General features: G+C 38.8%; 1 protein-coding gene and 1 long non-coding RNA gene across 3 annotated transcripts; one reads left to right on the forward strand and one right to left on the reverse strand.

Moving 5' to 3' along the window:
- Window positions 1-3,738: 3,738 nt before the first annotated feature.
- Window positions 3,739-5,113, reverse strand: LOC128805097 (uncharacterized). Its single transcript, XR_008436280.1, has 2 exons — window positions 4,983-5,113; window positions 3,739-4,648 (listed from the first exon to the last, which is right to left on the reverse strand). It is a non-coding gene; the product is annotated as an uncharacterized LOC128805097 (long non-coding RNA).
- Window positions 5,114-6,737: 1,624 nt separating this feature from the next.
- On the forward strand, window positions 6,738-24,130 carry RAB23 (RAB23, member RAS oncogene family). Of its 2 annotated transcripts, none has more exons than XM_053973573.1 (7): window positions 6,738-6,857; window positions 9,016-9,217; window positions 10,018-10,103; window positions 15,291-15,447; window positions 16,888-16,970; window positions 18,229-18,321; window positions 19,168-24,130. In XM_053973573.1, exons 2-7 carry the CDS (start codon window positions 9,063-9,065, stop codon window positions 19,305-19,307), a joined length of 714 nt encoding a protein of 237 aa, XP_053829548.1. In that variant the 5' UTR covers window positions 6,738-6,857; window positions 9,016-9,062; the 3' UTR covers window positions 19,308-24,130. The 2 variants fall into 2 exon arrangements, with proteins under 2 accessions (XP_053829548.1, XP_053829549.1); XM_053973574.1 differs by having other exon boundaries at window positions 6,785-6,850.
- Window positions 24,131-24,386: the final 256 nt, after the last annotated feature.

The following is a 24,386-nucleotide window of genomic DNA, read 5'->3' on the forward strand; positions in this document are numbered from 1 at the left end:
TTTATTTTATTTCAATGTTCCTTATGACAGGAACCTCACAAAGTTCAAAAAAGAGAATTGCAAAGTCCTGTACTGAGGGAAGAACAACCCCAGGCACCAGACCCTTAAGATTAGCTCAGCTGGTGAGAGCATGGTGCTAATAACACCAAGGTTGTGGGTTTACTAGCTGTATGGGCCATTCACTTATGAGTTGGGCTCAATGATCCTGTGGCTCCCTTCCCACTCAAAACATTCTGTGAGTCTGTAACAAAAAGCAGCTGTACCTGCTGGGGTCACCCAGCTGGGAAGCACCTTTGGATAAAATGACTTCAGTGTCCTGATGGACATGAGGTTCATCATGAGCCAGCAATGTATCTGTGCCACAAAGATGACTACTGTCATCCTGAGCTAGGATGCAGGAATGCTGCTGTAGGTAGGGGCAGAAATCTTTCCCCTCTACTCAGCACTGGTGAGGCCACACTTGGAGGAATATGTGTCAGTGATGGGTCCCTTCTTAGCTTTCACTAGGAATCAATGAGTTTCATTAGCCTTACTATGAAGAGGAAAGCTTGAAAAGTAATCCTTAAGAAATTCAAGTCTCAGGACATTCTGGGAGTGAGAGTGTATGGAATGGAGGGGGGAACAAATACAATACTGTTATTTTATTGCTGGGCCCCTATGGACAGACACCTTTTGTAATGGATGGTGTGTCAGAAGAAAGGGTTTAGCATGATAGGGTGGGTCTCAGAATACAACTTGGGCTCAAAGAACAGGTTCTTTTCACTTTCTGACAGCAAAATTTGTGTTCCTATGGACTTAGAAACAGTTAGGAAGCACAGTGTATCCCCAAATGAACAGTACAGTTAAGAGCAATAGACTTGGAATTTGGATCTGATAATAGCCTCATGTACAAACCTTCACCTTTTCAAAATAAAGAAACCTTATATCTAATCTAGCAAAATAACCATATACTTGGCTAAATACAATTTATAACCCAACTGATATCTGAGTGGGATTACTTTTTTTCAGCCGAAATTAGTTTTAAAATCTGTCACTGGTGAGTTTCCACATATTAGTTACTGCTACCACTGAAGCCATGGTCTGCTTATTTAGCAGGAGTTGAGATTCACAGTGCAGCTCAGCAGTGAAGTGTGAGCTGTATCAATTTCAACAGATCCGCTGGCAGGGAAAGTCAATCACTCTGCTGACAGGAGCTATAGACAACCTTCTTGTGCAAGGCAAGCTTCAGTGCTTTGCCTGGTTACTGTGCCTTGCAGGGTCAGCTATTCAGTAATTTCCTCCTACTTTCAGGGATATTTTAGCTGACATCAATTTTATCAATGTCTATTTTTCTTTGAAAGTTTAAGTTATATAGCTGACTCCAACAGGCATTTTGGAAAATACCTGGTGAGCTCTCCTGGGATTTACAGTAATGTGCTGTCCTGGTTTTGGCTGGGATAGATTTTTTTCAGAGTAGCTAATATGTAGTTGTGTATTGGATTTCTGCTGAACTCAGGGTTGATAACAGGGATGTTTTTTGCTGTTGCTGAGCAGCACTTGCAGAGCAAGGTGTTTTCTGCTTCTCCTACTGCCCTGCCAGCAAGAGGCTGGAGGTGTGCTAGGAACTGGGATGGAACACAGCTGGGACAGCTGACTCCAACTGACCAAAGGGATGGTCCATACCATATGGTGTCATGATCAGCATATAAAGCTGGGGGAAGAAGGAGGAAAGGGGGACATTCAGGGTCATGGCATCTGTCTTCCCAAGTCACACATGCTTTCCTGGGGATGACTGAACACCTGCTTGTCCATGGGAAGTGATCAATGAATTCCTTGTTTTGCTTTGCTTATGTCTGTGGCTTTTGCCTTCCCTGTAAAACCTGCTTTATCTCAACTCATGAGTTTTTACACTTTTGCTCTTCTGATTCTCTCCCCCATCTCACTGGTAGGGTGTGAGTAAGCAGCTGCATGGGGCTGAGTGTGCTGCAAGGTTTCTCTTGGGCTTCCATCTTTCATCTTTTTTAGCCTAATCTTATATATTAAATGATCCAGAGCTACACTGAGAGCAACAGTCCCCAGTAGAGATGGGCAGCAGCTATCACAGTGTGATAGTTGAACCAAGCAAGCCCAAATGAAAGGAAAAAGGTGTACCTAAAACATTTTCTCTTGTATGGGCTTATTTTAATGGCTTTAGGCACTAAACCTAACTGCTATTTTAAAGTGTCATGATTTATGCAGGATTAAAAAAATCTACTGCCTTCAGAGATCTTTTGTATAAAGGTCAAATTTTTGAGCACTCAACTCTAGACCAGGGAAACCTTGGATTCCAGTCATATGGCAGCTGGACAGGGTCTGAACTCACTACATCTAGCTCTCTTAACATGTTTATGAGGATTTTTTTGAATATGCACTACCAAGAAGGGAGTAGATAAAAAAATATAATGGCATGTAATAGCATAGACCTTGTATTCTAATTACCTATCAGCTTATTTTTTTTTTTCACTTCCAAGGTGATATGTGTCTTTGGAGGACTGTAAAATTATTCAAAAAATGAGGTCTGTGATGCCAAGCTCTACCCATCAGCCCTACTCTATAGGATGTTAATGGTCCTCAACCCATCCTGCATAGCTATAACTCTGCCAGCTTAATGGGCAGCATAGCCACAGCAAATAAGAAGCCAAGGGGCAGTGGTGGGCATGGCACTTTATACAGAATATGGTGATACAAATGATGCCCAAAGTTTTAGCTTTCATATTCTTAGATTCTGTACTGCCTTAGTGTGTGATTTTGAACTTCATAATAAAGTATTGTCACTGTTGATCTCATTTCAGAGAGACGAGACAGTCTTTCAAGGGGCGAAAAAAGCTAAGACTTAATTTTATACATCCCTTTATATAGAGTTTTATAAACCCTCCCATGTCTATCCCCTATTGTCAGTAACAAGCTGTTACCCTGTAGTAATTGGTCAGTCTTGGACAAGGTGTCTACATGCAAGAAAGGGTTGTTTGTGAGATATTGCTCTCATTCTTTTGCTGAGACGGGATTGCTGAAACAGGTGCAAGAAAACAGTCCTAATCTGTAGAATTCTTTTGCAGGGAAACAAATTGTTTTCCACCTTTACAGGCTTCTGTTTTCATGAAGAGCTGTTACCTTTCTCATGGCTATGTCAGACCAAGTCAGGATTCAGTCTGCAAGGCCTTATACAGGCCTGCTGTTTGACACCACAAAGTGTTTGCAAGTTCTCTTCATAGGTTAGACAAAACAATCCTTTTCCAACTTGAGAACTAAGGACAGCCATTACAGCCTCAGTCCCAAAAAGCATAAACAATGGCAAATTGAAGAGAGCAAACTGAGAGGATGAGACTTCATAACCTGAGGCTGTAATTGGACAATTAACTCCAATATGTAAAGGGACCAAAACTTCTAAAACTGTGATGACTCGTGACTGGTTGTCCATATTGCATCCATCTCAGGTCCATCTTGGGCAAATTTCCAGCCAAGCTCTTGTACTGCCCAAGGTGTGTCCTTTAAAGGCCTCTTAATGAATACCTACTTTATTCCTTTAACTCTGTCCAGCCTCTGTTCCAGATCAGCCCCTTTCTAGGCAGCACAATCAGAAGGCAAAAGCCAATTAGGTGACAAAGAAACAGAAAATGTGCTAAAAACTTACATAGTGCAAGGGTGAAAAGGGTGAAGAGTTAAGTTCTCATACCACAGCCCACTCTTGTCATCATATTATATGAGCTGTCTGCCCCCAAGGATGGTAAGACATTAAAAATTAATTTATTATTAAACATATACACCAACTTCAATACACATAAATTTTCCTCCAAGCTCATCATGTTGTATGAATACGAACACAAACGTTCCAAAGAAATCTATAGTTACTACAAGGCAAATGTAAAAAAAAACAGCATTATGGAGTAAGCAGCTACTGGGATGTACAAATCAACTTATTTAACCAAATAACTCATAATTGCTACTCTTTTCACAAGTTATTTAAAACAAGCCTATAAAATTTTAAGGTATAGTACATCATATGTTGAGAACAACAGAAATGACTATATAGCCATGGAAAGACTCGTCACTACTCTCATGACTGTATATTTATTACTCTATTACTAAACTATTACTTTTCTATAAATATCTGATTCCTTCACAGGGGACATGAAAATTTTAGCCATTCTTGAGTAAAATGCTAAGTAAAATATCGGAAAACAAGTTGGTGTGTTATTTTATAGTACAATTAACAACTTTGCATACTTTTGCATTTTGTCAGTTGTTACAGTCTGCACTTTTAGTCCCAATTAAGTTTGGCTTAATTAATTGGAGGCTCAGTAAATACATACCCCAGCTATCTGGCAAAGCATTTGACTAAACTCCATGCAGCTCTTCTTGCTCTACTCTGTTTCCCAAAAAAATCGAAACTTCAGTTTTCCAAACAAAGTATCAACAAGTCCCCCTGTGGCTTTTGAGTCCCTGCTCTAGTAGCTCCAACAAGACAACATAATCCAGCGAGGCCACTTCATCCTCACACCACAGGAGAGGCTCAGCAGTATGGGGTGTGCTTTGGTCGGGCCACATGGCGTGGGGGAAGAACTGTTTCATTGTGACTTAAAGTTGTTGTCCTCACAGGAATTAACACACTCCAGGTCCAGATTCCAGTGTTCTAATGAGTAGTTTTAAGGGAATTTCAGAGAAAATTAGATCTTCACTGGAAAGTGCTGAGGCAGGGTGCAGAAAGGACTTTTATACTGGCAGCCACAAGTGAAGGAGAGACGGAAAGAAGAAGAAAAGAAAGGAGGAAGGAAGGAGTGAAGGAGCTGTAGCCTTATGTAAAAATATCAAAGAGTTTATTTTAACATGTTTTTTTACTCAGGTAAAGTATTGGCACTTATTTGTCTGTACTTAAATTAAATACAAGGTTTTGTTTCCAGCAGATTTATTCAGTTTAATTCTGTGAGAATGAAAGGAAAATTCTATAGATTTCAAAGTAAATTCACCTGTTATCCTTGTGATGATTTTCTTGACAATTATGCCTGAGAGTTTTCTGATTGCTCAAATGTAAAATATCTGGCTTCACTCTTGAAGAGCATCTTTTTCTGCCATCTTCATTTCTACTTAAACAGTTTTACTGATGTTTGTGTAAAGAGGGCAGTAAGAAAGGTTCCATTTTCATAGAACAGGTTCTGTTAGATTTTGTAAAGATACTTACAAAGGTGTCTGGGATAAATGCCCATAACGTGGTGTTCCACATTCAAACTGCTTTCCATCAGTAAGTGCCTGCAAAGACAGCCATCAGAATGCAAGACTTATAATGTGGAGAACTAATGCTTCCAAATATAAGGATACAGAGATGTTGACCACTCAATACAGTAAATGTAAACCTTCTATCTAATAGAGTATGTTTAAAGTAAGGTTATAACAGTCTTACATAAGACATTAACTTACTTCAACAATAGTTTGGACATGACTCATTGTACACAAAACTGATTTTCCCACCATTACTAATGTGACAATTATGAATTACTCTAGTGCCTGAAAAACTTCTCAACTAGTACAAACATGGCAATCAGGCAAATATCCTGCCTAGCTACAGGGATCCATATGCATATGTTCTCTTTTCCTGATTCTGAAGGTGAACAATGTAGGTGTGTAAGTGTTTACAATGTAGGCATTAGGTGAGATGAATCCCAGCCACACCCCCAACGTCTCCCATGATGAAAACAGGGAAGTATAATAAGGCACACATCCAATATATTACTTTTGTATTAGGCAGTTAACAAATTTCTCTTAATGCGAGGGCTCTCCAAGGCCTTTTGGAACAGAGAAGCCCTGGCATCAGACAGACTCTGAGACTATGAGCATTAACAAAATGAACATATAAATTTAAAAACAGAAACCATGCATGAAATCTTACTATTCCTTTGGGATGTAACTGCACCATGTTCTAATCCAAAAAGTATTTATTTAGGGACCTAACTGATGCTAGAACCAAGTTGTTGGCTTGAGAAGCACAGGACAGGCATAGAGAGCTCTCTGTTGTGGAAGGCAGACTTCATCAACCACACTTGGCAAAATCTGAGTGTTACTTGGCCATCTTTGAGTAGCAGGAGGGACGGGGGCACTAAGAGCAACCACCCCAGCCAGGGACGTGCTCTGCAGTATGGAAAGGGGATTTAAGGCAGTGGACTTCTTTCAGCAGTTTAACTTAGAAAACCAACCAGCCAAAAAACGAAAGGAAGGGGTTAAGAAAGGTTAAATTTTCAGATTTTAAGACTACCACGTCTATAGTTATGCCAAAACTTATCTTGTTTAATATATAGCCTGGGAGCTAGCAGACCACGTACCAAGGTGATGGGCACATCTCGGTTTAAAAAAAAAAAAAAGGGTGCTACACACAGGAAGGCAGCTGCCTTCCGTGGTAGCCTAAGGAAAACCCGCGACTGATCACACGGGTTTGTTTTCCATGGAAGATGAGGTGAGGAATGCCGACGTATAGGGAGTGGACCAGGGACAAAGGCATCCGTAGGCAAGGAAAAGATCACCCTTGTCCGGATCTTTCCTCAGGAACCCAGACGAAAACCTCTCAAAAGCAACTTCTCTCTCGCCTCAAGCCCGACTTGGGCGCCCCCGGGAGCGACTCCCGGGCCCCCTCACGGCGGGGCCCGCCGCGGGGGCGGGGGCAGCGGGCAGGCGCCTCCCCGAGCGGCGCCCCCGGTCCTGACGGCGCTTCCGGGCGGGGGAGCCGGGATGTGCGTCCGGGTTGGGTCGGCCCCGGCGAGCGGTTTCCTCTCGCCTTTCCTCCGTTTGCTCTTCCCTGCGCCCCTCCACCGCCGTGCCCTCGGAGGGAGCGCCGCCCGCCCGCTCCGTAAGGGGTTGGTGAGAGGGGCCGCGGCCGGGCGGGGATCGGAGCCCGGGCGCCCCGGGCCGGCGGGAGCGGGGCCGGGGCCGCCGAGCCTCGCCCTCGGCGTGGCCTGTCGGGCAGGGCCGGGAGGTACCGGTGGGATGGATCCCCGTGCGGACACCCGCGGGTGGCTGCCTCTGTTCTCGTCCGAAGTGGCCATCCGGCTTCCCGGTGCTAACGGGGCTTGCCGAGCTGCGGGTAGCCGGGTGTAGGCTAATGCAGGCAGGAAACATCATCTGTCTGAGCGAGCCGAGCGAAGGGATCGGGTAGCCGCGCTCTGCCGGCACGGGTGCGAGTGTGGTGATGGGCAGAGCCTTGAAAACGGGAGTATTTTCCCCTCCTTCGAAATGAGCGTGATCTGATTCTTGGAAGGAAGTTTGCAGCTGCAAAATATTACTCTGATGATATCCCGGCACGGCAAAAAGTGGCGTAAACTTAGCTTTTATCAGGTGGACAGTGGTGAAGTTGTAGCAAGACCGAGGGAGTCAAGTGAGACTTGAAAGCCTTGGAACAACTGGTTAAGGGACCAGGAACACAAGCAGTGTTCTATTCTGGCCTTCCAATCACAGGGAAGAAAGAGGAAGAGCCTGGAGTTAGAGGCAGAATTTTGTTTTTTTGGTGGTGAGTCAGTCTACACAACAACCATGCTTGCTGGCAGTAGATGGGGTAGATCTATTTCGAAGGAGGAAGCTACTTTTACAAGAGTTAGTAGGACTCATTGAAGCAGTTTTAGACTAGATGTGAAGGGGAAAAGGGATAAAACCAGGCTCCCTAGAGAAAAGTTTGGGGGAGGCATGCACTTGCGGGATGGAGGTTCAGAGAGTGGTGGTGAATAGGTTTAAATCCATCTGGCAGCTGGTTGCTAGTGGTGTTCCCCAGGGCTTAGTGTTTGTGCAAGTCCTGTTTAATAACTTTACTAGTGATCTTGATGAAGCCATCGTGTGCACCTTCAGTCAGTTCGCAGGTGACACCAAGTTGGGTGGGAGTGTTGGTCTGCTGAAGGGCAGGAAGGCTCTGCAGTCATCTGGACAGGTTGGATTGATGGACCAAGGCCAATTATGAGATGAAACAAGGTTAAGTGCCAGCTACTACACTTGGGTCACAACAACTCTATACAGAGCTACAAACTGGGGTCAGAGTGGCTGGATTGGGGCCCAGTGGGAAAGGACCTGGTGGTGCTGGTCAACAGCAGGTGAACGTGAGCCAGTGTGTGCCCAGGTGGCCAAGAAGGGCCAGTGGCATCCTGGCCTGTATCAGCAATAGTGTGACCAGGACCAGGGCAGGGATTATCCCCCTGTACTCAGCGCTGCTGAAGCCACACATGGAAATCCTGTGTGCAGTTCTGGGCTACTCACTGTAAGAAAGAAATTGAGGGGCTGGAGGGTGTCCAGACAAAGGCAGTGAGGGGAAGGGTCTAGAACACAGGTCCTATGAGAAATGGCTGAGGGAGCTGGGGTCATTTAGCCTGGAGAAAAGGAGGCTCAGGGGAAATGTTATTGCTTTCTACAGCTGCCTGAAAGGAAGTTGTAGCAGGGTGGGGGTTGGTCTCATCTGCAAGTAACAAGCAATAGACAAGAGGAAAGGGCCTCGAGTTGTGCCAGGGGAGTTTTAGGTTGGATATTAGAAAAAATTCTTTGCTGAAAGGGTTATCAAGCATTTGAACTGGCTGCCTGGGGCAGTGGGGCAGCATCACCATCCCTGGAGGTATTTAAAAGATGTGTGTGCACGTGGCACTTAGGGACATGGTTTAGCACTTTGCAGTGTTGGATTAATGATTTCACTTGCTGATCTTTGAGGTCTTTTCCAACATTAACAGTTCTGTGATTTTGTAGTTCAGTGCCTTCATTTCTTCATCATTAAGAAAAAAAGCCACCAAAACATCAGTGAAATATCTTTGCCTTAAGCCAAATAAATTATTCTCTACTTCCAATTTTTATTATTTTCAGTTAGTAAGTGTCAAACCAAAGCTAGTTACATAACTTGTCTGAGGTCATTTAAGGAATCTGTGACAAAGACAGAAATAAATTGAACTATCTGTATATAGCACCCTAATCTGTGTGATTATCTTGCCTCTTGCTTTCTATTCACAGCATTTTTATGAACATAATAGCTATTTACTTTGTTGACAGAATCAGTAGTTTCCTGAATAAACCAGAGAGTCACCTGAGACGCAAAGATGTTGGAAGAAGATATGGAGGTGGCCATCAAGGTGGTAGTAGTAGGAAATGGAGCTGTTGGGAAGTCCAGTATGATTCAGCGATATTGCAAGGGGATTTTTACAAAAGACTACAAGAAAACTATTGGTGTAGATTTCCTGGAAAGACAGATCCAGTATGTATTAAACAGATGACATACTATTGATTTTTACCTCTCTCTCTATTTCTTTTTTTTGTTGTAATCCTGAAATTTAAGAAGGCATGGAAAACAAGGCCTGCTGTTTCTGAAGCACACTAAAAGGAGATGTTTTCTCTCTTGCAGTGTTATATCCCTTATTCTCCATCCAAAATTTAAAATTATAAATAAAATCTGGAATATCTGCCATACCAGGCTCTTTGACAAGTTTGCTTTGTATTCTATCTCCAGTTGATTATTTTTTAATTTTTTTGTGATTTCTTGTGAAGAAGTGAAACTGCTTATGATAAAAGAATTACACAAATTTATTAGCCAATATAGAAAAAATGTGAAAAAATTAGTGTCTTTATGCAGTATAAGCAGGTAATACACTATTATGTTTGGTAAAGTGGAAAGTCTTATGATAATGAGAAGTAAGAAAATTCTATAAATTCTGCAAGCTGATGAAAAGGCAAAAGCACCATTCTTCAGGCACCTAAGTTTTGTTTTGATGTCTATCTTATTTTTCATTGTAGAAGGAAATGTAGAGGAAGAAGAGGAAAGGAAGAGGAAAATGTAATACGGATTGTCTGTAAAGAACATATAATGTAGTTGAGGGACTATTGCCATAGTATGTTATGAAGGTGAATGAATATTAGTAATAAGTTACATTATGTTTACATCCAGTTAAATTTGATTTGGATTACTCTTATAATGTAGAAGCAGAAGTATTTCCATGACATTTGCTTTGATTTATTCCTGTTACTGTATTGATCACAAAACTGTCTTGTTTATTTCAGAGTTAATGGTGAAGATGTCAGGCTAATGTTATGGGACACTGCAGGTCAAGAGGAATTTGATGCAATAACTAAGGCCTACTATAGAGGTGAAAATACCATGTTTATTGTTTGGTAGTTGGGGTTTTCTTGGTCTGCACATCTCTAAAATATTTTCGTATATTTGTATTAAGAATTTTAGTTATTTCATGTGTGTGCAAAGCATGTTTAGTTCAGCTTTTTCAATTCTTAAATATTTTTTCTCTTTGTGCAAGTTCCTTGTCTTAATTATGTCCGCTTTATGCAGTAGTACCCTTTAGAAAACATTGAGTAAAATCAGACAAATATCTGCACAGAAACTGGACAGAGTGTAGACATTCAAACAATCAGATGCAAATGTATATTTTCCCTCTGAAAGTGTTTCATTACTTCTGTGAGACACATATCCAAAAACTGTGGATGAGGCACATAGCAATTAATCTAAGGGGAGGAAATCCAGCAGTCATCCTAGAAAGACAGTTTACAGGGCACAAGAGTTCTTTTGCTAGTACAGTCTGCCTCAAATACGTTAAAACAAGAGCAGTAACGAAAGTGTATTTATTTACTTCATAAAATAAACTGTGTTATTTGTGTAAAGGCAGTCTATCTGTTTAACCAGTTACAAATTGCATACTTAAGCTTTCTTTGCTTATAATTTAACTATGGTTCTGTAAATATTTCTCTTTGTTTTTTTTTTATGGGAGAGATACAAATGACTTGGCAAAGATTCCACTGTTCAGTTCTTGCAAACTAATTACCTGAGATGGGGGGAAAATATACAGCTATAGTATAAAATTACCTCATTTGGAGATAAAATAGTGATTATGCCAAGCTGTTTCAGGGTGCTACTGTCTTATGATTGTTTTATGTTTCGTAATCAATTTGCTAATAGGTGGGTTTTTTGGTGATACTTCTTGTTATTGTCTGTGATTGATGATTACTATTTCCTCAGAAAAAGATCTTCTTTTGTCATGTGGATATAAATAATTTACAGCTGACAAGTTGAGCATACGAATTTTAGATGGTAGTAGTTGATTCTCTTGGAGCTTCCTTTTCACTGTCCTGGCCTTTGGTCCTCTTGTGTGCTTTGCTCTCCCCCGTTGTTTTAAGCCAAAGACTTTTACTCCTGATTACTGAGACTGATAGTTTAGAATGTGGAGCATTGAGAAGAACTCAGGACTATACCTACTGGCCTCACTTACCACAAGCAACTTGCTGGTTTAAAAACAAAACATTTGCATGAATATCTTGAAATTTTGGTCATGACTCATGCTCAGCGTAGTGCTGTTAGATCTCTGCCTTGGAGTTCTTTGCGCAGTTAGCCTGTACACACTGTAGCAGCATGATGAGTATACAGTAAATAGTTCCAGGTGTCAGATACAGAGACTGCTCTACACTAGACTTTGACTCATGAAGGACGAGGGAAATTGGAAGAGCCTGGAGTGCAATTTTGGTCTAGCCTCAGCAATCACACTATTATAGAAACAAAAAGTCAAGCTTACTTTGGAAATGCCAGGATTTTATTGCTAATTATTGCTGATAAGGGGAGGATACTTCTAAGATAGGTAAGATAGATGCTGGCTGTTGATTTAAGGTTTGCTTCTCCCACAGGTCACTGTCACACTATCATTGCACTAGGGCTTTTGTACTCCCCTGGGACACTGTGCATTGTCAGTTCTTCAGTGCTCACACATGAATGCTTTAGAGCCTGTCTCTGAGTGTTTCTTGTCCAAGGACCAGATTCATTCAGCCTTGCAGAGAAAGAGAATTGGAGCTGACAGTGGATTTGTCGTGTAATTTCCTGTGTACAGGCAAGTGTGTGCAGCCAGTGTAGTTTCATGGCCATGATCACACAGTGCAAAGAGTCCAGCAGTCTAAATTCAGAGTTGAAGGAAGCACTGTATATATTTAATAATTTCTCTTTTTTGTATTGTCCCATGCATCTTCTCGCCAGTTTCTGTGTGATTGAAGTCAAATGTTTCTCAAAGCAGAATTTGATCATTTCTTTGTGTATGTATCTTCCTTCTGCTACCACTGGTCTATCTTGAAGATCCTTGTTAGGTTTTTGATGGAAAACAGACATATTGCTCATTAGTGTGTTACTCAGTTGCTGATTAGTCAAATTGTCAAGATCCTAATTTTGTTGCAAAGTAGTTCATTCTTCATAATCAAGCCTTCATAGGATTGCTTTAGCTTGCATTTGTTAACCCCTTTTGTCTGTAGCAAATATGATAATGGAAGGCCTGCAATACTGCCCTGGTACAGTTCTTTTAGATACTGCTAAGGAGACATTCAATTCTGCTGAGCCTGTCAAAGACAGCCAGGACCCACAGAGGTTAGAACATCAGCAGTAAACGAGAATTTCTGTATGATGATACTGGGTTTTGATCTCAGGGTGAGATTGAACAAGTCACCATCATTTTTATAGGGAATATGTGCTTTCTATCGTAGCCTGGAAAAGCTAAGGCAAAGTACTGAGTGAAATGAGTAGGGTCAGGTATAAAGCCCTGTGAGAGTCCTCTCATGGCAAGGAATTTCCTTACACTTTCTCTTACAAAGGCTTTGTACCATTATGAAAGGAAAAAAATGTGGTTGGGTAGTCTATGGGGTAAGATAGTCTGCTGAGGATCTTCGAGACCAATTCAGCTGACAAGCTCATGCTTTACTTGAATTAAGTAGCACTAGTGTCTAATTTTTTTTTCTGAATTGCTCTAGGTATAAATGTTATGTCAGTGATTCTGCAGGCAGTTGAAACATTTAAAAATATAGAGGAATTATCAACGCAGTAATTGCACACAATGTCATTTTCTTCAGTACTTTAAAGTAGCTTTATGGAAGAGCTTCTTACAAAGGAGCTTTAATTTAAAATATTCATTGAGAACATCCTGAGCTGTTATGCTTCTGTTTGATACTATCCTGAGCCTTTGCTGCTGGTGCCTGTTGATGTACATAATCTGTTGTATGACAGAGGTGGTGTATGACTCCATTAGCTGTGGGTGATTGATATAGTAATGTTACTGAATAGTGTCAGTGCCTGCATAAAAAAAGGTGTTTATGTGGCTAAATTCTAGGGTTTGTCTTTTTTTTTCCTCCTTAGAACTCTTAGATGGACATTATAATTTCTTAAATTGTTTACGTTTTCAGTAAAAAGAATTAGTATTTAGCAGATTTCTTGAAGATTAAAAGAATTTGCATATTAAAATCTCTGCCCTGTGGTATCTTCTGTTGAACTCTGTTGCCATAATAACTTTGCACCATACTGAAGCACACTTCAGAAAGATCACAGTTGATACTGTTTTGCATTGAACCTGAGAGGAAAACTACTTTTGTCTTCTCTTCTTAAATAAGCATCTTACAGAGTTATTGGATTAGTTAAGTCTGATACTTATGATCCAGTGATTGAAAACTTTGGCAGATGTTTGGAAATGCACAATGACATGAGTGTATAGAATTTGTCTTTGTTTATGACACTTTGTTTTACTGTTTGTTGTAAAAATCTTGAAGGTCCACAAAAATATTTCAGTTTGATTCTTTATTAAAGCCTGTCATATAATTCCCCTTTGAAACGAATATGGGCAAGCTGAGGTATTTTTACTGTCCTTGGCCACTGCATTCTACCTGTACTATGTACATTGAATAAGGTCTGATGTAGTATGCTGCGTTCTCTTTACCTACAACATACAAGGGCTTTTCCCTCTAAACTTGCTGTTACCTGTGGTAGCATTCAGAAGGAATGGGTGGAAGGAGAAAGATGAAGTGAAGGTCTCTTAGTTTGGAAACTTCACAAAGGATTTCTTGGTCTTGAAACTGAACAAAGTGATGTTTACAGATGGTGGGAGTAGTTTAATAAATGCTCTCATCTCCATTAAGCTACTTTGTGAGATAACAGGCAAATGCAAACTAACCTGCTTTGGAACGAATAATGAATTTTACACCTCTGTCACAGGAATTGCATCAGAATAATTGCATACTTTAGAATACAGTGTGGACAGTAGAGAAAACAAAGTTTTACAACACAAATAATAGGGGAAATTATGGAAGGCTGCATTGCTGCTTTTTTACTGGTAGAGCTTCAGTTGAAGTTCTTAGGGCAGTTCTTATTGTTTTGTATAAAACTGTACCAGAAGAGTCTTAATATGCATGTGGAAGAATGTTAAAGAGCATCGGAAATCTTTCTGAAAATAGACTATGAACTTGGCTTTTAAAAAGCTAAATAAAAGCAAACCTAGTAAGACAACTTGGGTGCTTTGTGCCAGAGAAATAAAAAGATAAACAGAATACAGGAGTCGGGGATACTTAATGAAACTCAGAGATAAAATTCGTACTGATGAAAAATTTTTCATGCTATATGATATTAATGTGAGATGTTCACCACAAGATTATACTAGAGTCTCAAAAACACTGGCTATCTATTCCTTTCATACTGTCTTACTAAATAACTAGTATTTTGAAGGCATATAAATAATGAAGTGTGCAAAGAAAAGCAGTTTCTGAAGAATTAACAAAGGGCTACTGGACAGTCAAAAGACCACACACTAATATTTCAGCTGTGGAGGTACCTTCTCAGTATCCATGGAGTTTAACTATTGTTTATTTACAAAACTGTAACAAAAGATTTTGTAAATTTTATCGTAGTGCTCGGATAGAATTATTAGACTATCTGATAGTATTAATTAGAAACACACTTATTTTCCCCAAAAAGCTACTAACAATTTACTTGAAATAATCACAACTTCATCTGAAAACTTTTTAAAGTTTTCTGCTTTTCAGAATCCAAATTATTGTACCACAAAGAATAACATGAAATGTGCTTTACAGATGCTGCATACAGGAAAAAATTTGCCTTCTGGCCTCCATTAATCTGTCTGTAAAACAGCAATAAATGAACCTCCCCTTCCCTTTTGCCAGCCTTTCCAGATCTCCTCCTGTTCCTTTCCCCTGCATGCATTCAGTATGCTGGAATTAGCTTTAAAGGTAACAGACCCATTTGGGATGAATATCTAGGCCTGGTTCCAATGTGTACTTTACTTGGATACAGCCATCATGAAGATGGCTGTAAAGATCAAAATAATATGGCAATGAATTTTCATTTAGGGAATCTGTGACCAGTGGTTTACAAACCGGTGGTAAAAGTGCGTGTTCATGGGAAAGACTTAAAAAATCCCTCATATTTTAAATACATTACAATTTATTTTTTTCTATTGTTTATTGGCTAATTTGTGTGTGTTTGTATTTGTAATTTATTTGTATATTTCTAGGAGCCCAGGCTTGTGTTCTTGTGTTTTCTACAACTGACAGAGAGTCCTTCAAAGCAATCCCTACCTGGAAGCAAAAAGTTGTGACTGAAGTTGGAGACATTCCCACAGTTCTTGTGCAGAATAAGATTGATCTTCTTGATGACTCTTGCATAAAGAAGTAGGAGTTCTATTGTACTACTTTTAAAGATCCATAGGTGCCTCCTGTATACAGAAGTTTTAAAAAAAAGAAGTCTGTGTGAGTTTCTGGTGAAGACTTAGAGTATCTGGGTTGTCCCACCTGTGTCCTGCATCTAGACATGCCCTAGAGGTGGATGTTGCTGCATGAGTGTAGATACTTGGGCAGATGTGCTGCAAAGCTAGGAGCTTTCTGTTTATTTCATGCTGCATCCTGAAGCCAAAAGTAATAGAGGAAAGACATGAAAAGTTTGGTTCTGGCATAATATGATTCACACCCTTTTTTTTTCATCCTAAAAATCTAAAACTATAGATTTTCTCTCCTATTAAAATTCAGTTACTTTTAAACTCTTCTGTGCACCACTGAAGGCACATTGTCTGTTTGGCTAGTGAATGCTTGCTAATATTCTTTGCTTTCTTTAATTTGATTTTTATTATTCATTTTTATCAAAACATTGTGACTCTATAGAAATAAATATGTGGTAATATTCTCAGACTGCATGGTGCTGAATCTTCCTTGCTGTATTTTTCTTTACAGATTTTATTGTCAATTCATTCTGCCCTTGTGTATGTAACCAATTTCATTCTTGTCGTAAAATCAGCTTAACAAATACGTTTATTTACCACAGCATTTCATGTAGAAAATAGTGCATGATCAAGTTGATCATTCTCCACTTCTTCAATTTCTATCATCTTCCTGAGAGATTTAAATTATTTCTTCTTTTTTTTTTTTTGTTGTTTCCTGCACTGGCTTTCTTTGTTGTCTGTTTGCTATCATTGATGGCATAAATCAGCTTCTACTTCTTCTGCAAAGAATTCTGAGGATTTTTCAAAGGAAAAGCAAAATTGCATTTGAACTCCTCCTTTATTCATGGTATGTCCCTTAGGTTTGGTTCTCAGAATACTCTGTCTGCCTCAGTAAAATAATCTTTCTGATGATCTGATTTTCCTTAGGGATGTATTTATAAGGTTCTTAAACTTTAATGTAAGTTCTTTTTCACTTCACAGAAAAAAGTAATTCTTGATTTCATCTGTGCACTCATCTGATTGCATAGCATACTGCTTCTTTAAGATATACTTAAAGTTTAATTTTTGTTGTTGTTTAGAGTTTGCAGTGATAGTGCTGTTAATTACAGCCTCCTTCCTTTTGATTTCACCCACACACTTCTTTGAACCCTTGGGAAGTTCTATTTAATGAAGTCAATAAATATTGGAAAGAATTCCTTTGAGTCATAAAGAAACTGCATGTAAAATACCTTCTTTTTATAGTGGAGATACTGTAAAGAAATTAAAGATTAGGTAATTTTTACTGTCTTGAATTTCTCAACCCATGTTTAACTTTAAGCAAAGCATTTTGTTTATAAGAATAACTGTTGACAAATGAACCAGATAAGGACTTACAAAGCCCTCTTGTGTTGTGCAGTGAGGAGGCGGAAGCGCTGGCAAAGAAGCTGAAGGTGAGGTTCTACCGAGCGTCGGTGAAGGAAGACCTGAACGTGAGCGAAGGTAGGCGCTGCCGCAGGGAGAGCAGTCCTGCCACTGCTCCATGGCCCTGAGCATCCCCCGGGCTGGAGACAGCTGCTACTTACACATCCTTGCATGCTGGTGGCAACCCTCTTTATGTTCCCTAGCAGCACATCTTAAACCCAGCTAAAATTACCAGTGGGTTAGGCCCATTTCTTCAGGCACATCTTCCTCTTCCACAAACACACACAGCTGTGATGTTCACAAGTGCCAGTGTGTTAAGGCTCCTTCGTCCTAATGACTGTCAGTAAGCATGAGCTTTTAAAACAAATACACGTAGTAGAAGCTGAATTATTGCAACATAAATATTGTTGAACAGATTATTTTGTAATTGTTCAATAGTTAATAAATAATTGATAGAATAATTATTTTATATTTTAGTCATATTTAAATAAAGTACATTAAAAGATTGCATCTCTTGCAGTGTTTTGTCTACTGGTGATATTTGATTAGTTCCTGAGTACCGCTTTTAATGTACTTAATTTTATAAGAGTAGTGTTAAAATTTTGAGTCTCTGTCTTTTGTGGGCTGGGTTTGAATAATCATGTACTATACTCTCTAATGATATATTCTTGTTTAATTAGCCAAAATTAATAGTAAACTCCCTGTTTCTTCTCCATTAACATCATTCACCATGGGAAAAATCTGCAAGAGAAAACGTAAAACTCTTTGTATCATTTTTAAATGAGTTGAATTACAAATGTAAATAATCATAACACATCTAGGTTCTGAAAATTCTGCTTTAGTTGTATATTTTTTCAGATTCCTAGGTCAGCTTTATATAAGCCAATAGAAATGAGGGTAGCATTAGTTAATTAGAAAAACCTTGTTGCTGAGTTTTATTAATAGACTTATTTTACATGACTACTGTTTTTCTAAAGCTTCTTGCAAAATATATATATATTAAATTCCTACATAATTGTAACAAGTTCCAAGTTGCATTAATTGAAACATTTGGCAATATGTATGAGCCATTTTTTTTTTTTAATAAGAGCATTGAGATATTTCTTTGCAAGACTTCAGTACTGCAAACTGTAAGAGCTGGGCCAATACTGGAGTGACTTGGATTCTGCCTAGGCACACAGGCTTGCCCAGAGTCACTCACCAGGTTGTGCTAAACCTGGAGTGTGAAATGCACTTTTGTCACCATGCAAAATTTTGATATAATGGCATTATGATGATGATGATAATGATTTTTAAGCATTTTGTGATATACCTTTTTTCTTTTTTAACTTTCCAGTTTTTAAGTATTTGGCCGATAAATACCTTCAAAAGCTCAAGCAACAAACAGCAGAAGATTCAGAAGTAGTACATACAAGCAGTAACAAGATTGGTAAGTATACTATAATTAAAAAAAAAAACATAGAAACAGTATTTTGTGCCATCAAAGCTTATGGTCTCATCTGTTTCCTTATAGAATTAATACAAGGTGAATCAGAGTCAATTATTACCTCCCTATCTTAGGATATCATCTCTTTCTGTAAAATAACTTTGTGACTCTTGAAAATTACAAGATGGTCAAACTGATGCACAGAAGTTTCTAGCTAATGCTTGGCAAGTGTTCTTTTACTAAATGCATTTAAGCAAGATTGTGCAAGGATTTGAGAAAGATGCTTGTTGGGTTTTTTAATGTAATTAGCATTACATAGCATTGCTCATCTTAGTGTGGACTTACAAGACTCATGGGGAAAGAATCTGGCATGTAATCAGAAGGTGTTTGTAAGTTGCCTTCTGTAGGAAAACACTGAACTTCTGTAATTCTTCTTTAAAGCATTTCCGAGTCAGGTAATTTATTTTCCTTAAAGCACTCTGTTTTTATTCAGGTCTTTTACTTACCTTTATATCAACAAAGTTTCTGAATTTTAAATCACCATGTTTTTCTTCTATTATATTACTCAACTAACCACAGCTTTGTGCAGTTAGTAACATACACAGATGAGTGGATATGCTGCCCTTGAATTACACAGATGCATACTAGCTTTAAATACTGCCTGGCTAGTAATTCCAGCTGCCTCTACTTCCAATTTAGCTGCAAAATTGACCCAAAATAGATTTAAAAACTAGTGTACACATTTGAGGTGCTCTACTATGCCTTGGCAGGTGTTTCATCTAAAGTGTTAATGTATTATGCTGCAAGCAGTAAACAAATACAAATACTTCTCTTGTCTGAATTCTGTAGGTGTTTTTAATACAGCTGGTGGAAGTCACTCCAACCAGAATTCTAGCACTCTTAATGGTGGAGATGTCATCAACCTTAAACCCAACAAACAGAGGACCAAGAAAAACAGAAGTCCTTTTAGCAACTGCAGTATACCTTAGACCACTTTTGGAAGAAATTAAGCAACTCAGAGAATTGGATGAAGTTGTGCAATTGAATACAGAGTAAAGCCAGCTGTAGAGGTATTTTTACCGGTGCTTTAGCAAATCTTGTGCCTCCTAGACAGAGGGTGGATTTCGATGAACTTGCTGATGCCGTGGGTTTGTTGTGTGGCGTGAGACACCTGGTGGCGACACACAGAACCGTGGCTGCCTTGTGCACTTTGTACAGATTAGGTGAGCTTTTCCTTTTTCAAGGAATTACTCACAGAGCTATAAACTAGGTATTGCTGAATTGCAAAGCACATTTAATGTAAGGATAATACTTACACGTATAGGTACAGACTGTAACTCTATGGCCCAAGGTAATGTAGCAACCTTGCAATTAAATTTCAAAGAAAATATTAGAATTGGTTAGTCAGAACACTACCACATTTTGCTCTAAATGAAGAGCAAAAAAAACACTACTTCCTTTTATGCCTGACCATATTAATGTTCTGCCAGGATTCTGGCAGTCCTGTGGGTGCAAGATCCTTGCATTATATATATGTGTGCTAAGGTATATGTGTAAACATTTGGGATGAATATCTAGGCTTGGTTCCAGTGTGTTCGTTACTTGGATATCAGCTAATGATCATCAAATGGCATCTTCCAATTGTCCTTTAAAAATGTTGCATTTCAGATGAGGCTTTTGCCACTGTGTATGTTTAACTTGCTATATTTTGGGCCTAAAAGCTTAGATTTAAAAACGTGTGGTGCCAAAAATGCTCCTTTTTACCTAATGCTATGCTACAGATGTTTTGTAAGTTTGTTTTTCTCAGTCTTAACAGGTTGAACAACTAACACTAATAGCTGTTCAGAAGGAACATATAATCATATTCTTGTTCAAATTTGATTGTTGTATCCTGTGTCATGTTATGAAAAAGGAATTTTCAAAGTGATGTTACACAGTATTTATCATATTTGAAATTTTTTCATAGATACCATAAACTAAGTTACAGGGATTCAAAAAAAATGCAGCTGATTATATTACGGAGACATTCTTGAATGTTGTCCTTCAAAATTAAGGAAATCTAATTCTGAAAGATGAGAGACATGGCAAAAAATTTTCAAAGTGCTTCAGTAATTTTAAAGAACTGATTTAGATGTTTAGGAGCCCAAATCTAACTTCAAGGTTATTTGGGCTAAGGCTCCTAAATCACTAAGGTGCTTTTAAAAATGCTAAGCAAGATACCTTTTATTTAGCAAAAACGAACACTTTATAATCCTCTTCAAGAGCATGCATGCCTTTTAAAAACTATCCATTTTGTTTACATGTTTTTGTATGGTATGATATAATTTTAACTTTCTAAGATTTCTACACATCTGCCAGTGACAAATGCAAAATCTGCTGCTTAAAAAGATTGGAGTTTTAATAGTTTTATAAATGGTGTATAAGAATGAAAATTGGTTGAGTCATCCTGTATATTTTTGAAGGAAGGACTTTTCACTATGTGAATTCATGTAGAAAGCTTGACTGACTTTGTTTCTAAGTCAATGAGTATGAAAACTGAAATGTATTCTTATTCCCACTGTCTGCAGGGAGAAAAGTGAGTGACAAGTTATACACAAACATTAAAGATCTCAGAACTCTGTATTTTATGTTTACTGTATTAGGCTTTCTACCGAGTACTGCAGTTTCTTTGACAAACTGTTAGAGCTGTCCTGTTGCTGGCAAGGAGCACTCCATCCTCTTTGGTCTTGCAACAAAACCATGTGTTCTTCACTGTAATGTTTCCTGTATTTTCTCTTGGATAAAGGCCTCTATTTTTTAATAAGTGCATTCAATCGCTGTATGTATAAATGGAGTCAAGTCCTATCTGTCTTAGCAGTTTAAGAAGTAACGTACTTGGGATAAGATGATTGAACATCATGGGGCCACCTCACAGCTTAGGGGAGAGTGTATGCATGAAGAATTTTGACAACTGGTTTTAGTATGGAAACTTTCACATTTCACTGTCTGTCTACAAGTTTCATGGGGTTTTATTCATTTTTCATGAAAAGCAAACAAAACCACAGAGTGTTTGAAACATCTTTTTTTGCCTTCTTTGACTTTGTACAGCATACTGAAAAATATTATACATAATGACAATTTATACTGTTTTATGTTCTACTGTAACACACTGTACAATTGATATAGGCTGTTTGTATTTACAGTATGTCACTAAACTACTACTTTTAACGACTTTTAGTAGTTGTTTCATAGGTGGAGACTTGACAGACTTGATAAATTTAAGATATGTTGAAATGTAGTGCATATACTTTAATGTAGGAATAGTTACTTGCAGCATTGGGTAACAGTGAGTTTTCATTTTACTCCCCCCCTAAATCTAAAGTGGATCTTTTTTGTTGAGACCTTGCAGTGCTTGTTCTCTAATATGACTGTGATGGAAACTGCTGAAATTAGCATCTTTCTGGGAAGTGCCCTGCATGTATGCTGCTTGAAAATTTTGATTATTTATTCTTCTGGGGTCAGTGTGTAGATGTAAACCGGATGACTTGCATATTGCAGGAACCCTTAGGTATTCACATCACTCTTCAGTGGCACTAACATTTGCGTTTTGGAAGAAGACACATGCCTAAATGTTTTAGCACTTGTGTTCTCCCTCATGGATAATTTTTATTACAAACATTACTTCATTCTCCATTCAAAGTGTACTCATTAAAATATCATATGTTTTAGTTAGCAAAACCTATAGGTGCAGGGCTGGTAATAAAAATGCTCTTCCCTTTGCATCCCTGGGACTGCATGGTGGGTGAGGATGTAGCTCTGTTACATCCATGGTACTCTGGGTTAAGAGCAAGAGATTCTTGTGCCACAAGACACAAAACTCATTGCACTCCTGTATATTCTTTTTATATCTTGAATAGCTCATTGGCTGTATTACCTGAATCTTGCCACAATTTTTTGCCCTTGGCTGATAAAGCTACCACTAGCAGGAAACTTCAGTGATTGTTAATGTCTTAGTGAAATAGGGATTCACTAAAGAGTATGACACTACAGCTTTGTCACTTCTGTGTTGTATCCATTCAGTGAATGGGTGTTCTCCCAGCACGTGGGGCATCGTTAGATGCAAAGCAGTAATGCTAGGGATGTATTTCCAACTGGAAATAGCAAACCTCAAAGTTGTATGACTGATCACACTAATTTTTGTGCTTGTGCGTGTGTGGTTAATTTTAAAAAAACTTTAAATATTCCACTTAAGACAATTTCGAACTTTCTTATTTTCAGTGTTTCTTAAGGCAACACTGTGGTAGTCAAAATGCCTGAATTACCACAGTCAGTCTGATTTCCTGTTTAATTTTTATGCTTCAGTGAAATATATCTTTTTATTTTCTTCATTATTGGGCTGCAGCACATCTGACATGAAGTTTTCCTTCACATCATTTCTGTAGAGGTGGGATAATCTAAAGAGCATTGAGCAGCTGAACACGCAGCACTCTGGGGGGGTTGTGTGGGGTACATGCACAAGACTCAGCAAGCCTGCCTTTGAAGCTTCATGCACCCTTCAGGCTGAGATCTCCAGGTGTTAACAGGTGAATGATCTGCCCTTCTCTGTGGGAGTTCATCATGCAGCAAGCCAACACACATGCTGCTGCATTCCAGTGACACTACCTGAGCCCCTGCTGCTTTTCCAAGTATAGTCATAGACCTTCGGTTGAAGTTCCAGTACCTGAACACTAATTGTACCAAAATTAGAGTGCAAGGATGGTCCAGCAAGCTCAAATTCATCAAAACGACCTTGCTGTCTTTTTGTAGGAAGCAAAAGTTGTGCAGATCTTCTTTCTAATGCACAGATAGTACTGAGAGAAGAAAATAATTCTCTGCTAAATATGGCATCCAAGCAGATAATCAAAATTATAGAATGAAAAACACAGCAATGCTTAGATTTAAGATGAAAGGTGCTATAATGGAGTAAGAGAAACCTGCTAATGTTCCGTGTTGAAGTGTTCTATATGAGTTACCTCAATGCCAGGTGAGTCCTAGTACTGAACTGAGCTCATTCTCAGGTTTCTTGTAGAAGGATAATACTGATAAATAGTTTGTCAGTTCTGCCAAATTCACTAAAGTTGATAAGAAAAATTTAAAATTACTGTGGACCAGGAGAAACACCACTCTCATTGTGAGGATTCAGATGCATTGTTACTAATGGCTTAAATGTAACTGGCTAGAAGAGGAAAAGTACATACCTGGTTTTATCATCATCATGATCTCAAGTAAATGTAACAGATTTGTAAAAAGAAAGTCAACATACCATAAATCCTCAATCGGAAGAATCAGTGTTTAAAATTGAGTGTCTTGTGTATGGTGTTCTGTAAAATCCCTACAAATTCTGCTGTTCTCTTGTAAGTGACACTAGTTGCATCATGCAACTTAAAACATTTGTTTGCTTATTGTTGGGTCTGATATAAGTCACTACTTTTGTGGTTATATTAAATTGTCAGTATATTAAATTTCAAAAATTGCTGTAACTACAAGCTGTGCAACCTCAATCTGATTGAGAAACATGTGCTTGATTCTTGACTTGTGTGTTGCCAGCAGCTGGGATCCAAGGCAGCACATGAGAGCACTGAAAGGAACAAGTGTGGATGCCCTAGACAAATAGAAATGGTTTTTCTTAGCTCTTGCCTCTGATTTCTTTACGATGTAGTTGAAATACAAAATAGGGATTCTTTTCTGCTCTTGCTGGTAATTTTGCTTTTTATGATTGGTCTGGCCAATATAGTGACAAGGTTTAAGATTGTAGACATTGGAAGTGGCATTAAAGTATTATTAATATATCAAAGATGCCTGGTACATTTTCTGAAAATAAACAGGTAAATAGTCACTAGTGATTGTTAGTTGGGGGTTTTGCATTGTTTTGGTATTTTTTTCTTTTTTTAGTAAAACACAAATCAGCATTTGTGTCTGCCTCTTTACGCAGGTATCTGAAGAATATCAGAAGTAACATACTCCTGCTTCCTCTTGCATGCAGTTTTGAACACAGAAAATCAACACCCTGCTAAGGATTAATTGGCAGTGTTTTAGGCTCATTCCAGAGG

This window comes from Vidua macroura, chromosome 3, assembly GCF_024509145.1.
Source record: "Vidua macroura isolate BioBank_ID:100142 chromosome 3, ASM2450914v1, whole genome shotgun sequence".
NCBI classification, from domain to species: domain Eukaryota; kingdom Metazoa; phylum Chordata; class Aves; order Passeriformes; family Viduidae; genus Vidua; species Vidua macroura.

What these genes read in the sequence shown, in the direction of transcription:
- RAB23 (XM_053973573.1), top strand. Translation starts at nt 9,063, where the DNA reads ATGTTGGAAGAAGATATGGAGGTGGCCATCAAGGTGGTAGTAGTAGGA. An exon ending in TTCCTGGAAAGACAGATCCA is followed by an intron (nt 9,218 to 10,017) that starts GTATGTATTAAA and finishes TGTTTATTTCAG; the next exon opens with AGTTAATGGTGAAGATGTCA. An exon ending in AACTAAGGCCTACTATAGAG is followed by an intron (nt 10,104 to 15,290) that starts GTGAAAATACCA and finishes GTATATTTCTAG; the next exon opens with GAGCCCAGGCTTGTGTTCTT.